Source organism: Scyliorhinus torazame, chromosome 25, assembly GCF_047496885.1.
Source record: "Scyliorhinus torazame isolate Kashiwa2021f chromosome 25, sScyTor2.1, whole genome shotgun sequence".
NCBI lineage: Eukaryota > Metazoa > Chordata > Chondrichthyes > Carcharhiniformes > Scyliorhinidae > Scyliorhinus > Scyliorhinus torazame.
In genome coordinates, this window is record NC_092731.1 from 22,752,923 (window position 1) to 22,771,730 (window position 18,808).

General features: G+C 47.4%; 2 protein-coding genes across 3 annotated transcripts in view; one reads left to right on the forward strand and one right to left on the reverse strand.

Annotated features, from left to right (window-relative positions):
• Window positions 1-17,065, reverse strand: part of LOC140402412 (2-oxoisovalerate dehydrogenase subunit alpha, mitochondrial-like) — an 81,912-nt gene extending 64,847 nt beyond the window's left edge. The window contains exons 1-2 of the mRNA XM_072490176.1: window positions 16,768-17,065; window positions 5,112-5,288 (exon numbers count right to left, since the gene is read on the reverse strand). Of these exons, the coding sequence (XP_072346277.1) occupies window positions 5,112-5,288; window positions 16,768-16,872 (282 nt within the window). The 5' untranslated portion in view covers window positions 16,873-17,065. The remainder of the gene's footprint in view (window positions 1-5,111; window positions 5,289-16,767) is intronic.
• Window positions 17,066-17,176: 111 nt separating this feature from the next.
• The window catches only part of LOC140402414 (exosome complex component RRP46-like), a 30,186-nt gene continuing 28,554 nt past the window's right edge, over window positions 17,177-18,808 (forward strand). The window contains exon 1 of one of the 2 annotated variants that reach the window (XM_072490179.1): window positions 17,177-17,347. In XM_072490179.1, coding sequence (XP_072346280.1) covers window positions 17,248-17,347 — 100 coding nt within the window. In that variant the 5' untranslated portion in view covers window positions 17,177-17,247. Of the gene's footprint in view, window positions 17,348-18,427; window positions 18,804-18,808 lie in introns of those variants that run through there. The other variant, XM_072490180.1, reaches the window with a different exon arrangement.

Genomic DNA, 18,808 nt, shown 5'->3' on the forward strand with positions numbered 1-18,808 from the left:
GAGTGAGTAAATCCCACACTCACACACTGTATCAGAGAGTGAGTAAATCCCACACTCACACGCGGTGTCAGAGAGTGAGTAAATCCCACACTCTCACACTGTATCAGAGAGTGAGTAAATCCCACACTCACACACTGTATCAGAGAGTGAGTGAATCCCACACTCACAAACTGTATCAGAGAGTGAGTAAATCCCACACTCTCACACTGTATCAGAGTGAGTAAATCCCACACTCACAAACTGTATCAGAGAGTGAGTAAATCCGACACTCTCACACTGTATCAGAGAGTGAGTAAATCCCACACTCACACACTGTATCAGAGAGTGAGTAAATCCCACACTCACACACTGTATCAGAGAGTGAGTGAATCCCACACTCACAAACTGTATCAGAGAGTGAGTAAATCCCACACTCACAAACTGTATCAGAGAGTGAGTAAATCTCACACTCGCACACTGTATCAGAGAGTGAGTAAATCCCACACTCACACACTGTATCAGAGAGTGAGTAAATCCCACACTCACACACTGTATCAGAGAGTGAGTAAATCCCACACTCACACACTGTATCAGAGAGTGAGTAAATCCCACACTCACACACTGTATCAGAGAGTGAGTGAATCCCACACTCACAAACTGTATCAGAGAGTGAGTAAATCCCACACTCTCACACTGTATCAGAGTGAGTAAATCCCACACTCACAAACTGTATCAGAGAGTGAGTAAATCCGACACTCTCACACTGTATCAGAGAGTGAGTAAATCCCACACTCACACACTGTATCAGAGAGTGAGTAAATCCCACACTCACACACTGTATCAGAGAGTGAGTGAATCCCACACTCACAAACTGTATCAGAGAGTGAGTAAATCCCACACTCGCACACTGTATCAGAGAGTGAGTAAATCCCACACTCACACACTGTATCAGAGAGTGAGTAAATCCCACACTCACACACTGTATCAGAGAGTGAATAAATCCCATACTCACACACTGTATCAGAGAGTGAGTAAATCCCATACTCACACACTGTATCAGAGAGTGAGTAAATCCCACACTCACACACTATATCAGAGAGTGAGTAAATCCCACACTCACACACTGTATCAGAGAGTGAGTAAATCCCACACTCACACACTGTATCAGAGAGTGAATAAATCCCATACTCACACACTGTATCAGAGAGTGAGTAAATCCCATACTCACACACTGTATCAGAGAGTGAGTAAATCCCACACTCACACACTATATCAGAGAGTGAGTAAATCCCACACTCACACACTGTATCAGAGAGTGAGTAAATCCCACACTCACACACTGTATCAGAGAGTGAGTAAATCCCACACTCACACACTGTATCAGAGAGTGAGTAAATCCCACACTCACACACTGTATCAGAGAGTGAGTAAATCCCACACTGTATCACAGAGTGAGTGAATCCCACACTCACACACTGTATCAGAGAGTGAGTGAATCCCACACTCACAAACTGTATCAGAGAGTGAGTAAATCCCACACTCACAAACTGTATCAGAGAGTGAGTAAATCCCACACTCTCACACTGTATCTGAGAGTGAGTAAATCCCACACTCACACACTGTATCAGAGAGTGAGTAAATCCCACACTCACACACTGTATCAGAGAGTGAGTATATCCCACACTCACACACTGTATCAGAGAGTGAGTAAATCCCACACTCACACACTGTATCAGAGAGTGAGTAAATCCCACACTCACACACTGTATCAGAGAGTGAGTAAATCCCACACTCACACACTGTATCAGAGAGTGAGTAAATCCCACACTCACACGCGGTGTCAGAGAGTGAGTAAATCCCACACTCACACGCGGTGTCAGAGAGTGAGTAAATCCCACACTCTCACACTGTATCAGAGAGTGAGTATATCCCACACTCACACACTGTATCAGAGAGTGAGTAAATCCCACACTCACACACTGTATCAGAGTGAGTAAATCCCACACTCACACACTGTATCAGAGAGTGAGTAAATCCCACACTCACACACTGTATCAGAGAGTGAGTAAATCCCACACTCACACGCGGTGTCAGAGAGTGAGTAAATCCCACACTCTCACACTGTATCAGAGAGTGAGTAAATCCCACACTCACACACTGTATCAGAGAGTGAGTGAATCCCACACTCACAAACTGTATCAGAGAGTGAGTAAATCCCACACTCTCACACTGTATCAGAGTGAGTAAATCCCACACTCACAAACTGTATCAGAGAGTGAGTAAATCCGACACTCTCACACTGTATCAGAGAGTGAGTAAATCCCACACTCACACACTGTATCAGAGAGTGAGTAAATCCCACACTCACACACTGTATCAGAGAGTGAGTAAATCCCACACTCACACACTGTATCAGAGAGTGAGTAAATCCCACACTCACACACTGTATCAGAGAGTGAGTAAATCCCACACTCACACGCGGTGTCAGAGAGTGAGTAAATCCCACACTCACACGCGGTGTCAGAGAGTGAGTAAATCCCACACTCTCACACTGTATCAGAGAGTGAGTATATCCCACACTCACACACTGTATCAGAGAGTGAGTAAATCCCACACTCACACACTGTATCAGAGTGAGTAAATCCCACACTCACACACTGTATCAGAGAGTGAGTAAATCCCACACTCACACACTGTATCAGAGAGTGAGTAAATCCCACACTCACACGCGGTGTCAGAGAGTGAGTAAATCCCACACTCTCACACTGTATCAGAGAGTGAGTAAATCCCACACTCACACACTGTATCAGAGAGTGAGTGAATCCCACACTCACAAACTGTATCAGAGAGTGAGTAAATCCCACACTCTCACACTGTATCAGAGTGAGTAAATCCCACACTCACAAACTGTATCAGAGAGTGAGTAAATCCGACACTCTCACACTGTATCAGAGAGTGAGTAAATCCCACACTCACACACTGTATCAGAGAGTGAGTAAATCCCACACTCACACACTGTATCAGAGAGTGAGTGAATCCCACACTCACAAACTGTATCAGAGAGTGAGTAAATCCCACACTCACAAACTGTATCAGAGAGTGAGTAAATCTCACACTCGCACACTGTATCAGAGAGTGAGTAAATCCCACACTCACACACTGTATCAGAGAGTGAGTAAATCCCACACTCACACACTGTATCAGAGAGTGAGTAAATCCCACACTCACACACTGTATCAGAGAGTGAGTAAATCCCACACTCACACACTGTATCAGAGAGTGAGTGAATCCCACACTCACAAACTGTATCAGAGAGTGAGTAAATCCCACACTCTCACACTGTATCAGAGTGAGTAAATCCCACACTCACAAACTGTATCAGAGAGTGAGTAAATCCGACACTCTCACACTGTATCAGAGAGTGAGTAAATCCCACACTCACACACTGTATCAGAGAGTGAGTAAATCCCACACTCACACACTGTATCAGAGAGTGAGTGAATCCCACACTCACAAACTGTATCAGAGAGTGAGTAAATCCCACACTCGCACACTGTATCAGAGAGTGAGTAAATCCCACACTCACACACTGTATCAGAGAGTGAGTAAATCCCACACTCACACACTGTATCAGAGAGTGAATAAATCCCATACTCACACACTGTATCAGAGAGTGAGTAAATCCCATACTCACACACTGTATCAGAGAGTGAGTAAATCCCACACTCACACACTATATCAGAGAGTGAGTAAATCCCACACTCACACACTGTATCAGAGAGTGAGTAAATCCCACACTCACACGCGGTGTCAGAGAGTGAGTAAATCCCACACTCAAAAAAAAAAGAATTAAAAAAAAAAAATTCTGTGTTGTGCGCCCGGATGCTTCAATTGCCCAGGAAATTTTAACTTCCGATGCTTGGCCTGGAACACTCCGTTAAATTCTGCGGCACTGACCTCAGAGTCAGACACTTGGGCCTTACTTGGAATTGTTACAAGGTTTAAACTCTTGATGTAATTTAGTGATTAACCAGCGCAACTGAACACCACAAACAACACAGTGGTTAGCACTGTTGCTTCACAGCTCCAGGGTCCCAGGTTTGAGTCTTGGCTTGGGTCAGTGTCTGTGCGGAGTCTGCACGTTCTCCCCGTGTGCGCGTGGGTTTCCTCCGGGTGGTCCGGTTTCCTCCCACAGTCCAAAGATGTGCGGGTCAGGTGGATTGGCCCTGATCCGACCCCAACCATCTCCTCACCCAACCACCCACTGCCCAACCCAACTACCCCTTGAACCAAACTATGCTAGCCAGGAGATCTAGGCCAATACGTATTTATGGATAACTGCATCAAATCGACTGGGAAAATGGGGGATCACTTTATTCAATATTTTCAAATCCAATGTTTGGGGAGGGTGGCCATGACATTTTGGCCGTGGGGTACATCAGACCATAGACCAAGACACTTGTGCCATCTAGTGGCCAGATGCCACTTCCCAGTGCAATAAATCATTCATTTCAAAGCATTAATTGGGGCTTCAAGTGTGCAGAGTAATATCCGAGCAAGACTGGCAAGCTGCACTATCTGAATGAAAAAATTCAAGCAGTGGCATTAGAATCCAGCCAGGGCACCAAACCCTGACCATTGGAACTAGAATGAGGTGACTTAATAATCTCCATGCGACTGTCTTTCCTCTTTCCTTTATGGTTCCTCTGTGCGTCCAACCCTCTGATACCTCACCAAAGTGGCCATTTTCCATGCGAGAGCCTGCAGCGAGTTTGCACTAAGCTGCTATTTAACCACAGCGGGCATAGTGGTGCAACTCAAACTGCTTCTCTTCGCACGTGCACATTCTTCCAATAGGTGTTACTGGGGCAGGGACCCGTCCTCAGCCCAGGAATGCCGAAGCCGACAGACATTATAACTTACTTCATCCTGAGATCAGTTCACAGCTCAAGTCACAACAATCCTGATGGATGCTGCCCACCCATGGCAGTTCAGTGCCAACGCCAGGTGGTGCAGCTACCCACGGGTCAGTTCCAAGTAAACATACACCGAGAAACCCTTTTGCCCCTGAAGAGCACCAAATAGCAGCCATTAAGCTTTGATCCCACACAGCGTGCACTGCGACAGCATACCTTAGGGTCTTCGTCTGGGTTCATGATCTGCCCTTGTCGGTCCATTACCCGATAGATGGGGATACCAGATATGACGTTGGGCTGAATGAACTCCAGCCTGTCCACAAACTCTGCGGAGGCGCCTGGGAACTGGGGCTTCTCATCCAGGGACGTGAACTGCTGCTGGTGAACTGCATGCTGGAGACAGAGAGGGGGGAGGAGAAGACTGTCATACGCACTGATGGATAACCATAGCAGACTTACTGGGGCAAAATAAATGATTGCAAATAAATACGTTTACATACGAAAGATTACATTCAAAAACGTGTAACATTTAGTAGTCAGAGGAAGTGGGACAGTGGGTGGGATTCTCCATCAGGTTAGAGCAGCAGGATCCTCCGGTCCTGCTGCAGTTTGGCCGAGCGCCAAATGACCTGTCCTCACCAGCAGCGGTAGCTGGGCGGAATGGCAGTGGAGAATCCCGGCCGGTATGTTTAGAGACGCAGAGTAAACCTCCACACGTGGAATAACCGGGAGGAGCGTGAAGCAGGTTCAGGATCACTGTGAGGCAGACTGGGAGGAGTGCTTTTAAGGTGTTTGAAAAGCTTTTCAATTAACCTGCCTGCACATAAGTGACAACAGAAGAGAAGCTGGTGAGTCTCGAAGCAAGTAGTAAGATTTATCACCGAATGGACAGGAATTTAAAAATATTATTTCATGAGACTTGGGGGTCACTGGCAAGGCCAGAATTTGTGACCCATCCCTACTTATCCTTGAATTGAGTAGCTCGCTCGACCATTTCAGGGGGCATTTTAAGAGTCAATCACATTGCTGAGAGTCTGGAATCACATGTAGGCCAGACAGGGTAAGGACAGCAGATTTCCTTCCCTAAAGGACATTAGTGAACCAGGTGGGTTTTGGCCACAATCGGCAATGGTTTCATGGTCATCGTTAGACTTGTTTAAAAAACAGATTTTAATTGAATTCAAATTTCACCATCTGCCGTGGTGGGATTCGAACCCGGGTCCACAGAGCATCACCCTGCATCTCTGCACTATTAGTCCAGTGACAACACTGTGCTAACAGCTCCCACCTTCCCCTCATCATAACATTGTTCCTTATCAGATAATGATCCAATTCCCACTTGGATGCCTCGATTGAATTTGCCTCCATAACACTTAAGGCCATGAAGTTCAGATCCGAAACACTTAATTCTGTGGGCGGCATGGTCGCACAGTGGTTAGCACTGCTGCCTCTCAGCGTCAGGGACCAGGATTAGATTACGACTCGGGCAACTGTCCGTGCGGAGTTTGCGCTTTCTCCGTGTGTCTGCGTGGATTTCCCCCGGGTTTCCTCTGTGCAGGATGGGTGGATTGGCCGTGCTAAACTGCCCCAAAGTGTCCAAAGATGTGAAGGTTAGGTGAGGCGAGGTTACAGGGATAGGATGGGGGAGTGGGGCTGGATAGAGTGCTCATTCAGAGGGTCCATGCTGAATCAATGGGCTGAATGGCCTTCTTCTGCACTGCAGGGATTCTACGATTCTATGAAACGTTTCTCCTCAGGTTTCTATTGCTTCAACCTGTGTCCTCTGGTCCTCGATCCTTCCACCAATGGGAACAGTTTCTCCCCGCTTATTCTCTCCAGACCCCCTCATGATTTTGAACACCTCTACCCAACCTCCTCTCAAGCTTCTCTTCCACAAGGAAAAAGTTCCAACTTCTCCAAACTATCTTAACTGAAGTTCCCTGGAACCATTCTCAATCTTTTCTGCATTCTCTTCATACCATCACCTTTTCTCCTAAACTGCGGCACCCAGAACTCGATGCACTACTCCAGGGGACCGTGGAACAGGGTAGGTTGCTCTTTCGGAAGCTGGAGCAGGCTTGATGGAGGGGAGGCGGTGATGTAGTGTGGTATTGTCACTGGACTCGTAATCCAGAGACGCAGCGTAATGCTCTGGGGTCCCGGGTTTGAATCCCACCACTGCAGATAGTGACATTTGAATTCAATTTTAAAAAATCAGGAATTAAAAGTCTAACGATGACCATGAACCCATTGCCGATTGTCATAAAACCCATCTGGTTCACTCATGTCCTTCAGGGAAGGAAATCTGCCGTCCTTACCTGGTCTGGCCTACGTGCGACTCCAGACCCACACAGCGATGCGGTTGACTTTTAACTCTCTCTCCCCCCCCCCCCCCCCCCCCCCCCACCACCACCACCACCACTGAAATGGGCTAGCAAGCCACTGAGCTCAAAGGCAATTGGGAATGGCCCACAAATGCTGGCCCAGCCCAGCGACGCCCACATCCCAAGAATGAATATTTTTAAAAGCTGAACAGGAACCAGTGTTTTACAGAAGTTTAACATAACCTCCCTGCTTTTTGTATTCTATTCCTCTTCTAATAAAGTCCAGGATATTTACATGTGTTATTAACTGTCCTGTCACCTTCAATGACCCATGTACATATACACCCAAAGCCCTCTCCTCCCGCCTCCCCTTTAGAAATTCACCCCATGGTATCTGCTGTACATTCTGTGTACATATTGGGCACCTTACTTAAAGGAAGGATTAAATACGTTGGCAACGGTTCAGAAAGGGTTTACCAGACTAGCACCTGGAGTGGGTGGGTTGTCCTATAAAGAAAGGTTGAACAGGTTAGGCTTGTATCCGCTGGAGTTTAGAAGAGTAAGAGGTGACTTGATTGGAACGTTTAAGATCTCGAGGTGTCTCGACAAGGTGGATGTGGAGAGGATGTTTCCTCTTGTGGGAGAATCTAGAACTCAGGGGCACTGTTTACAAATAAGGGGTCGCCTACTTAAAACGGAGATCCGGAACTCTCTTCTTGACAAAAAGGGGTGAAAGCTGTTTTTTAAAAATATTTTAAAGGCAGAGGTGGATAAGTTTCTTGGTAAGCAAGGAGGGGGGGGGGTAGAGATTTGAGTTTATATCAGCCATGATCTTATTAAATGGCAGAGCAGACTCAAGGGGCTGAAAGTCTTCCTCCTGATCCTTGTTTGTATGTTAACCGGAAATCGTGAGGAGCTCAGTCTTCACGATGTTAGATACCAACATGGCCTGTGGCCGCTTCCAATGGTTTTAAAGGTCCAAACTGTTCTTTTTAATAAATTTAGAGTACCCAGTTCTTTTTCAAATTAAGGGGCAATTTAGCGTGGCCAATCCACAATTTGGGTTGTGGGGGTGACATCCACGCAAACACAGGGAGAAAGTGCAAACACTACGCGGACAGTGACCCAGGGCCGGGATCAAACCCCGGGTCCTCAACGCCGTGAGGCAGCAGTGCTAACCACTGCGCCACTGTGACGGCAAACTTTTTTTTTTTAAACCATGGTCATCCCTCCCATTTGGAAGATACTGTTTTAATCGCCTCTGCACCAGACACCTTCCAGCGCACTGACAGGCGAGAGCCTTTGAAGGCGTCATCTGTTACAGGAATGACATTCTCAGCTACGGTTCCATCACCATGTGTCGCTGGCCATTTACAGCCCGATCCAAAATGGCCAAGCAAAGAAAGGACACTACCATGGCCTGATGGGAAATGTGGCTAACCAAGAGATTTTAACTTCAGGAATATGGTCAGCAGAATGCATGACGTTTTGGGCTGTGAGTATGTCATTTACACAATCTGCACGTGACCCATGTGATTTACCACAAATTTCCGACTGGCCATAAAGAGCCAGCAGGATGCTAGACAATAAATGTCATCAAGGGAAAGACTAACCATGATGCATTAGCAGGATGGAAAGCAACACGTGCCCCTGATAGTAACGTATCCTAATCAATTAAAGGGACAGGAAGAGGGAAGGAGGTACTAAAGTACTCCTGGACAACTGGTCCTCAGGTCAGGCATCCTGCAATAAACTAATTTGGGCACAGACCCCTGTGTGGTGTGCTCCTGAGAAGAAATACGGCCCCTGGGTGAGTTACTATTCTTGGAACATTTGTGACTCAAGGACAGTGATTGTGATTAGTGTTACTCTGTGAGCACGTGACTGGAAGCACGAGGTCAGTGCCAGCAAGATCTGTATAAGAGACAAAAAGATTTAATCAGCGTGGCTTCGAGGAACATCACAGAAGGAAGAAGGCTGCAGCTTGAAGATGGAGTCTGGTCCCCACTTATGCTTGGTCAACGTGAGCAGGTAGTGACACCCCCGACAAGTCCATTAGATAAGTATTAGCAGTTAAAATCTATGCTCGCAAACTTATAGTGGTAGACTTAAGAGGGGAATAGAAGCATTGCGTGTGCGATGCAGCGTAAGAAATTCAGTCTTGCAGCAGGCATTAAGACTTTTTTTGACATTTTTCCTAATAAAGATGTGATTTGATTTAAAGATAAAGTTGCCGTGTCTATCAATTGACTGGAGCAAGTGTCCCGGTGAACAGATCGGCACTAGAATACGAGAGGTCCTGTGGCTTTGACAGACCTGTGTCACATTGTTGATGTCTCAGGCGTCAAAGCAGACCCCCATTAGACAGCAGCCATCAGGAATTTTCCACCATCCCTTCTTGTGATCGAACTCCAACATTTAAAATTTTTTTTAAGAGTATCCAATTTTTTTTTTCCTCCAATTAAGGGCAATTTAGCATGGCCCCAATCTGCCTACCCTGCACATCTTTGGGTTGTGGAGACTTGGAGAGAATGTGCAAACCCCACACGGATGGTGACCCAGGACCAGGATTCGAACCTGGGTCCTCAGCGCCGCAGTCCCAGTGCTAACCACTGCGCCACATGCCGTCCCCCAGAACTCCCAACGTTTTACAGGAATAGTTAAACAGCTGGGCAAGCATCTGCCCAGTCTGACGCACATCAGCAAACCCCTGAGACAGTTCTCAAAAGAGAAGCAAGCTTGGTATTGGGACACATACCAACAACGGGCCTTTGATACAAGCAGGTACAAACTCCAGTCTAACCAAACCCTGGCCCACTACCACCTGGAATCTGCCACTCTTGTTGCAGCCAACACCTCCTCCACTGGCTCAGGATCCATTTCACTTCAAATCCAGTGTGATGGCACAGAGCAGCCAGTCTACTAGCCATCACGGGCACGAATTGATGCCGGGCAGCAGTGTATGTAATCTGGAAAGAGGGGCTTGGAAGATGTTTGCCGATCATATCCCCAAACTCAAATTCACCATACAGATGGCATCATTAGCCCTCCTCATAGCCTTCCTCAATATTTGGTGCCACCCCAAATCCAAAGGTTCCAATTACACCTCAGGGTCAGGGCAAACTTCAGACCACAGCTGATGCTGTATCTTGCATCCCTGTGCAGGAGCCTGCACAGAATGATATCTCCTTTGTTGTGGATGTAGACCCTATTCCCCAGCAAATGCTCAAGAATGGGAAGAAATCCATTCAACTCGAAAAGTCGATGCTAAATGGACGCAAATTTGGTATTATTGCATCATTGGCTGGCCTGCACATGTTCCCACTAATTGCACTGCAAAGCAATGCTTTCAAACAACTCCATCATGTTACCCTTATGGATGACCTGCTGGTCTATTGCGACCGTGTTCTTATTCCCAGGATCTTTAGGCTGGACATTCTCCGACACTTATACCAGGGGCATCTGGGCATTTCCAGGCAGGAGCCCACAGCTCCATCTGGTGGCCTTTTGTTTCGAACTCCATTGCAGACATGATCTCTAATTGTCCAACATGTACTATCCATAGACAATACCGCAAACAGCCCTTGATGGTCTCACCTTTTCCATCTTGTTCATGGCAGCACATTCGGTTCGTCTCCAAGATAAAACATTTCTTACTGTCATTAACTACTCCTCCCGATGGACTAAATAGCCGACACAAGCTTGCCACCCCCACATTGATTCTGTATACACTTCCCGCTGCCTCAGGAAGCTTTATCGGAGACCCCTCCCACCCAGGCATTGCTGTCTTCCAGACCCTTCCATCAGGCAGAATATACAGAAGTCTAAAGGCCCGCACATCCAGACACAGGAACAGCTTCTTCCCCACAGCTACAAGACTCCTCAACGACTCCCCCTCAGACTGATCTGTTCCCTGTAAGAACACTATTCACGACGCCCTATGCTGCTCTTGCTCATGTATTTGCTTTGTTTGGCCCCTTGTTCCGCACTGTAACCAATCACTGTTTGTCAATGTACCATTGGTCAATGTACTTTGTCAGTTCTTTTTGTCTACTATGTGCGTACTGTGTATGTTTCCTCGGCCGCGGAAAAATACTTTTCACTGTACTTCAGTACATGGTGACAATAAATCAAATCAAATACACACCACAGAGTGTCCATGTCTGAGATACGGCGAGCTTGTCGGGTATGTAGAATCAAACGCAGCCCTCCAAAGAGAGGTGGATAGAAGTAGCGGGCAAAAGAAAACCGATGAATCCGTGCATATAAACTCAATAATACCAGCAGTTTGCATCAGAGCTGCTGACACCGTCACTTCACGTGAATCAAAAACTGCCAAAACTATTCAAGGCAACAGGATTTCAATCTGTGCCAACTGATCAGAGATGGATTTGTACCTGGTAATCGGAGGTCGCACTAACTGCTCTGCCCTTGCTCAAGGTTAGGATTATTCCTGGTCCCTCCAGCCCCTTTTCTGAATGTCACCTTGGATCAGCCAGTAACGCTGCAACATTCAAGTCAACAAACTATGGAGTCAGCCCCAGTGCAAAATGAAAAACCAGGCTGACACCCCGGTACTGTACTGAGGGAGTGCTGCACGGTCAGGAATGTTGCTTTTCAGATGAAATACTGAACTGAGGCACTATCTGCCCCTTCAGGTGGATACAAAAGATTCTGCTGCACTATTCTGAAGAGGGGCAGGAGAATTCTCCCCATCTCGTGGCTTATATTTATCCCACAACCAACATGATAAAAGACAGATGATCTATCTGTCTGGGGTGGCACGGTAGCACAGTGGTTAGCACTGTGCTTCACAACGCCAGGGTCCCAGGTCCAATTCCCGGCTTGGGCCACTGTCTGTGCGGAGTCTGCATTTTCTTCCCAAGTCTGCGTGGGTTTCCCCCGGGTGCTCCGGTTTCCTCCCACAAGTCCCGAAAGACGTGCTTGTTAGGTGAATTGGGCATTCTGAATTCTCCCTCTGTGTACCCGAACAGGCGCCGGAATGTGGCAACTCAGGGATTTTCACAGTAACTTCATTGAGTGTTAATGTAAGCCTACTTGTGACAATAATAAAGATTATTATCTGGTCATTACCACATTGCAATTTGGCTGCCAAGGTTCCAGGATTACAAGTGACTACACTTCAATAATACTTCATGGTCTGTAAGTGTTTCAGAACATCCCGAGATCAAAAAGTGCTATATAGTGGCAAATTCTTTCTTCCAGAATAGATTGAAAGAGCAAACTCATTTAAACATAGTGACTTGTCAGACACAACAAATAGGGTCACACTCTGTTATGAAAGCCAAACTTATCTCAACGTTGAGACCAGAGGTCAGGAAAAGCAACTTTGCACGGACCTCTGACCTGTTCCCACGTGCGCAGGCCGGGAACAGGCTGCACACATATTTCTGCAGCGCAAATTCTTTAGGTCCAGAACAGGCACAGTGTGTCTGCGCAAAATGGGAAACTTAAAAGGCGCGGAAACCCAGATCAGGTGACCGAGAGCGGACCACCACGGAAGGCCCAGGGAGAGGGGAAGCTGCAAACGGGTGAGGGCACAGGAAGAGATCCCAAACGAAGAGTCCCGGAGAGGGGGCAGGGACGGGATGAGATCCCAGTTCAGTTAAAAAGAGAGGAGCAGATAAACGGGCTCCAAATGGGAGAAGAGCTGTGGGCAGCAGACATTTAAGTGAAGGGGTCTTAAAGGAAGCCCTGGTATGCGAAGGGGGCTCAGAATAACTCCTGAAGATCCAAGAAGACAGGTTTGGGCCATTCGGTCAAGGTTGCCCGTTTGTAGCACTCGTGTTCTGCTCGGCATGGCTGAAGATTTGAAACTGTCCTTGTGAGTGAGTGCAAGCTCAGGAATCCAGGGAACGGAATCTCAGGGGACGTGATTTAAGCTCTGTGAAGTGGGCCATTGTAATGTCAGCCGAGTTGCAGTGATATTTGGAGAGAATTCCAAGATTAGATCTTCGAAGGTGAAGACTGGAATTCCTTGTGAGAGAGTCAAAGATCCAGTGAAATTGGTTGACTCACAATGTTAGTGGCGTCTGGGTGGGTCTTTGAGAAATCCATGGATTCTGCCTTGGTTGCATCTGCATTTGTGTATTGTGGTGTTTTTGACTGCAGTTGGCTTGTTAATTCACATGTCCCTTATTAACCTGAATGTAGGGAGTATGAGTTAGACATTGCAAATTGTTGAAAGCCCTTGGAATCTTGTTGCTTCATTCACTGAGCTATTATCTCAACCTTTGTCTATTTTAAACAAAATGTTATTGGTCCCTAACAGGATCTTTCCAACAACTTTTAAAAAATAAATTTAGAGCGCCCAATTCATTTTTCCCAATTAAGGGGCAATTTAGCGTGGCCAATCCACCTAGCCTGCACATCTTTGAGTTGTGGGGGTGAAACCCACGCAGACACAGGGAGAATATGCAAACTCCACACGGACAGTGACCCAGGGCCGGGATCGAACCTGGGACCTCGGCCCCGTGAGGCAGCAGGGCTAATCCACTGCTCCACCATGCTGCCCTCTTGCCAACAGCTTAGTGATTTGATCTAGGCTCATAACAACTCTTAAATCATAGCAGGTAAAAGTCACTCAAAAAGGAATGAATGATCAAGGTACAAAACTGGAACAGATAACCAGAGCTCCAAGTGTTAAATAGATTTGTGGATAATCCTGATTTTAACATCATCCTGAATACTTCTCCGATGTGATAAACAGAGAAAATTAATATATGTGAAGCAAATCAAGAAACAAACAATACATTTATACAGCCCCACTCACATCTTCAGGACTCCCCAAAAGGGTGTTTCCAGCCACTGAAGTAATACAGTAAAATTTGAATTAATTTTGTTTTATATGTTGATTTGGAGTCAAGGACAGCACAGCAGCCAATTTGGATTGGATTGGATTTGTTTATTGTCACGTGTACCGAGGTACAGTGAAAAGTATTTTTCTGCGAGCAGCTCAACAGATCATTAAGTACGTGAGAAGAAAAGGGAATAAAAGAAAATACATAATAGGGCAACATTTGCGCATTTATAGGCCCCATAAACAGCAGCGAGGTAGATACAATACCAGATAATGGCCCAGATTTTCTAGTCAGCAGCGAAATGATGGCATCCGCTGGCTGACCCCAAATAAAGCTGCCCACAAAGCCCGGGCAATCGGGCTCCGTGGATGTCCCCATTCCTGATGCCCATTTGAATGTAGCGTCAAGTTAAGGCGATCACTGGGCATCTACCAACAGCTATGTCATCAAGAAGGGTAAGCGGCCAATCACATTGACGTATTCTCACCGACAAGAAGTCAGGAAGTTAAAAGTGATTATCCTTCACTTCTGTCTATTTTACAGACAGCGAAATAAAGATTGGGACATTTACACGGGACTAAGATAGATGCGGAAATAATAACCAATTTGTTTCAAAAAATTATTTTTAAAATCTGGAATGTTTTTATTCCAATGGAGAAATTTGACATTTGGCTAGTGAGATTGTCCGTTGTAATTATGAACATTCTTGAAAGCGCAGTTACATCTCATTCTACAAGAATCATAGAATGGTTACAACACAAGAAGCCATTCGGCCCATTATGTCCATGCCAGCCACCTACAAGAGTAATTCATCGAGTGCCACTCACCTGCCTTTCCCGTATAGACCTGTAACTATCTCTTCACATAATGATCCAATTCCCTTTTAAATGCCACCGCTGAATCTGCCTCCACCACACTCTCAGGCAGTGTGTTCCAGATCCCAACCACTCCATAGAATTCCTACAGTGCAGAAGGCCATTCAGCCCATCGAGTCAGCACTGACCCTCTGAAAGAGCACCCTACCCAGGCCCTATCCCCGTACCCCCACCCAACCGACACATTTCTGGACACTAAGGGGCTACTTTAGAATGGCCAATCCACCTAACCTGCACATCTTTGGGCTTGTTCGATGAAAAAACATTTCCGCCTATCACCATTGTTCTTTTAGCCAATCACCGTAAATCTCTGTCCTCTGGTTCGCCATCCTCCCAGCAATGGGAACAGTCTCTCCCCGTCTACTATGCTTACATCACTCATGAATTTGACTACCTCAATCAAATCTCCTCTCAACTTCCTCTTCTTCTCCAAGTAGAACAGCCCCAGCTTCTTCAATCTTTCAATAATAACTGAAGTTCCTCATCCCGGGAGCTTTTCTTGTGAATCCTTTTTACACCCTCTCTAATGCCTTCTTAAAGTGTGGTGCCCAGAACTCAATGCAATATTCCAGTTGAGGCTGAACCAGTAATTTTTGCAGGTTTATCGTAACTGGCGTGTCTTTGTGCTCCATGCCCCTATTTATAAAGCCCAGGATCCTATATGCGTTATTAACCACTCTCTCTCTCTCTCTATGAGGAAGAATTGAGTTGGTTAGGATTGTCTTGGCTGTAATTCAGAAGAATGGGGCAGGGGGGGTCCCAAAGTAACCTATGAATTTCTAACAGTACTAGGTAGGGTAGATGCAAGAAGGATTTTCCCGATGGTGGAGGTGTCCAGAATCAGGGGTCACAGTCTGAGTATTCAGGGTGGACCATTTAGGACTGAGATGAGGAGAAATTTCTTCACCCACAGAGTGGTGAGCCTATGGAATTCACTACCACAGAAAGTAATTGAGGGCAAAATGCTTTCAAGAAGCAGTTCGATATAGCACTTGGGGCGAAGGGGATCAAAGGTTATGGGGGAAGGCAGGATCAGGTTGGATGATCTGCCATGATCATAATGAATGGCGGAGCAGGCTCGAAGGGCCGAATGATCATGGCTGATCAACAAGGTCAATACCCCGATCCCACCTCCCCCCCCCCCCAATTATCATTACTGTATTTTATAAATTTAGAGTACCCAATTAATTTTTTCCAATTAAGGGGCAATTTAGCATGACCAATCCACCTAACCTGCACATCTTTGGCTTGTGGGGGTGAAACCCACGCAGACACGGGGAGAATATTCAAACTCCACATGGAGGGGACGGGATTGAACCCGGGACCTCGGCGCCGTGATGCCCTAAAAGACGTGCTTGTTGGGTGATTTGGACATTCTGAATTTTCCCTCCATGTACCCGAACAGGCGCCGGCGGGAGTGTGGCGACGAGGAGATTTTCACAGTAACGTCTTCGGAGCGTTAATGCAAGCCGACTTGTGACACTAATAAGGATGATTAAAATGCCCCTTAATTGGGAACAAAAAAGAATTTTGATAGCGATGAAGTCACCAAAAGGCATAATAAAGTTCTGACACATGGTGTTGTGGAGCAGTAAGGAGTAAAATTGTACATTTAAAGTTATGAAGCAATCAGTAAAGTTGTGATTTGCAAGTTCAGTGAGGCTATGAATCAGTTATGAAGCAGTGAACGGTGCAAAGCTATGATTTGTGATGGAGTGAATTCTGATGTAGTAATCAGAATGAGCCGGGCCCCTCTCTCCTGACAAATCAGTTGCCGCGGTTTCTGCACCACCCACCCCCGGGATAGGAACATTGCCCTCCCCGGCCGCTCTGTCCCCGGGAAGGTACTCACGCCGGTGGCGAGGGCCCGCCGAGCCGCGGCCAGGGGCAGCCGGAGCTGGGCCCGAACGACGCAGCCACTCCATTTCCCGCCCAGCCGCCTGATAACCGCCGCCATCTTTGCTGTGTGTCCAGCCCGCCGCCTGCCCCGCCTTGCCGCCCTCGGATTCGGAGCCCGACGCGAACCTCCGCTTCGCCGCTTCTCAGAGCGGACGGCGGTAAAGCAACAAAACAAAAAATGCCACGCTCAAACGGGTCACGCTTCCGTTGCTATTATTGAGCAAAGGCGCCGAGTAAGGCGTCTTTGGAAAGGGGTCCTTCGTGAGGGGCAGAGGAGAGACGCGATGGTGACCCGACCTCTCCCTTCCACTCGATGCTGATTGGCGGAGGTGGCGACGGGCCTGCACCGGATTGGTGGAGGTTGCCTGTCAGTCAGCGGGAGGTCCTTGGCCTGGCCTCCCCGGCTGCCCCGCAGCTGCCCACTTGCGGAGGGATGGACCAGGCCGGCGCCGAGGCTCCGCAGCAACTGAGGCCGTTCTGTTGCGAGCACAGCCTCCTCTCTAGGCCCGATGGCTCGGCCTGCTTCACGCAAGGTGGGTGCGAGCCTCCCCCTTTGGGCCAAGGAGCCGACTGGTGGCTCCCGTTCACCTCAGAGCCAGTCCCAGTGCAGGAGGAGGCCATTCAGCCCGTCCAGTCTGCACTGAGCCCCTAACCCAGGCCCATTACACCCATCCCTGTAACCCAACACCCCACCTAACTGATGGACACTAAGGGGCAATTTATCATGGCCAATCCACCTAACCTGCACATCTTTGTATTGTGGGAGGAAACCGGAGCACCCGGAGAAAACACGCAGACATGAGGAGAACGTGCAGACTCCGCAGAGACAGTGACCCAAGCCGGGAATCGAACCCGGGTCCCCGGGGCTGTGAGGCAGCAGCGCTAACTACTCAACCGTACCGTTTTTAATATTTTTCTTGACAATGAGGATAGAGACTCCGTAGGTCTGGCTGGCAGCATCTATAAGGAGAGGAGACCGAGTTAATGCTTCGCATCCGTTTGACTCATCAGAAATAAATAAAGAGGGGGATCACGTGTTGGGTTTTAACTGTAGCTGGGAGAGATTGTAACCGTACGAACAAGTGACAGATGGCCTGGTGTGTGAGGGTCAAAAAGGTTATGTGGGGTTGCGGGGATAAGGTGGGGACTTGGGCCTAGCTAGCTCTTTCATGAGGGTTGATGCAGACTCGATGGGCCAAATGGCCTTCTGCACTGTAGGGATTCTATGATTTGCTATCCAAATTGCTTCCCAATCTCTCAGTATTGAAGAAATATTCTGCCTTTCTGTTTTCCCCTACCAAAGTGGATAACGTCACATTTTTTCACATTATGTTGCGTGGTGGCACGGGTAAGCACTGTTTCCTCACAGCACCAGGGAGCTGGGTTCGATTCTGGCCTTGGGGGACTGTGGAGTTTGCCAGTTCTCCCAGTGACGGCGTGGGTTTCCTCTGGCTGCTTCAGTTTGCTCCCACAGTCCAAAGATGTGCAGGTTAAGTGGATTGGCTATGCTAAATTGCCCCTCGGTGGGGTTACGGAGATAGGGTGGGGAATTGAGCCTGGTAGGGTGCTCTTCCAGGGGGCTGGTGCAGACTCAATGGGCCGAATGGTTTCCTCCTGCACTGTAGGGATTCTATGTTCCATATGCCATGTCCTGGCCTAATCAAATGGCTTGTCTGAATCCCCTTGAAGCCTCTTTGCATCCTCCTCACAGCTTGCATTCCCACCTAGTTTAGTGCCATCAGCAAACTTGGGAAATATTGCATTTGGTACCCACATCCAAATCATTGATAGAGATTGTGAACAGCCAGGGCCCCAGCACTGACCCAAACCATGCTCCCTTCGTCACAGTCTGCCAGCCTGTTTATTCCTTCTCTGTGCCAGCCTGCTATGCACAATTTGTGACTGCCGTGCCTTCAACATTATAACAGTGGCAGCTCTTCGAAAATGACTGTAAAATGCTTTTGGGAAAGCTCTGTCTGGTCATGAAAGGTGGA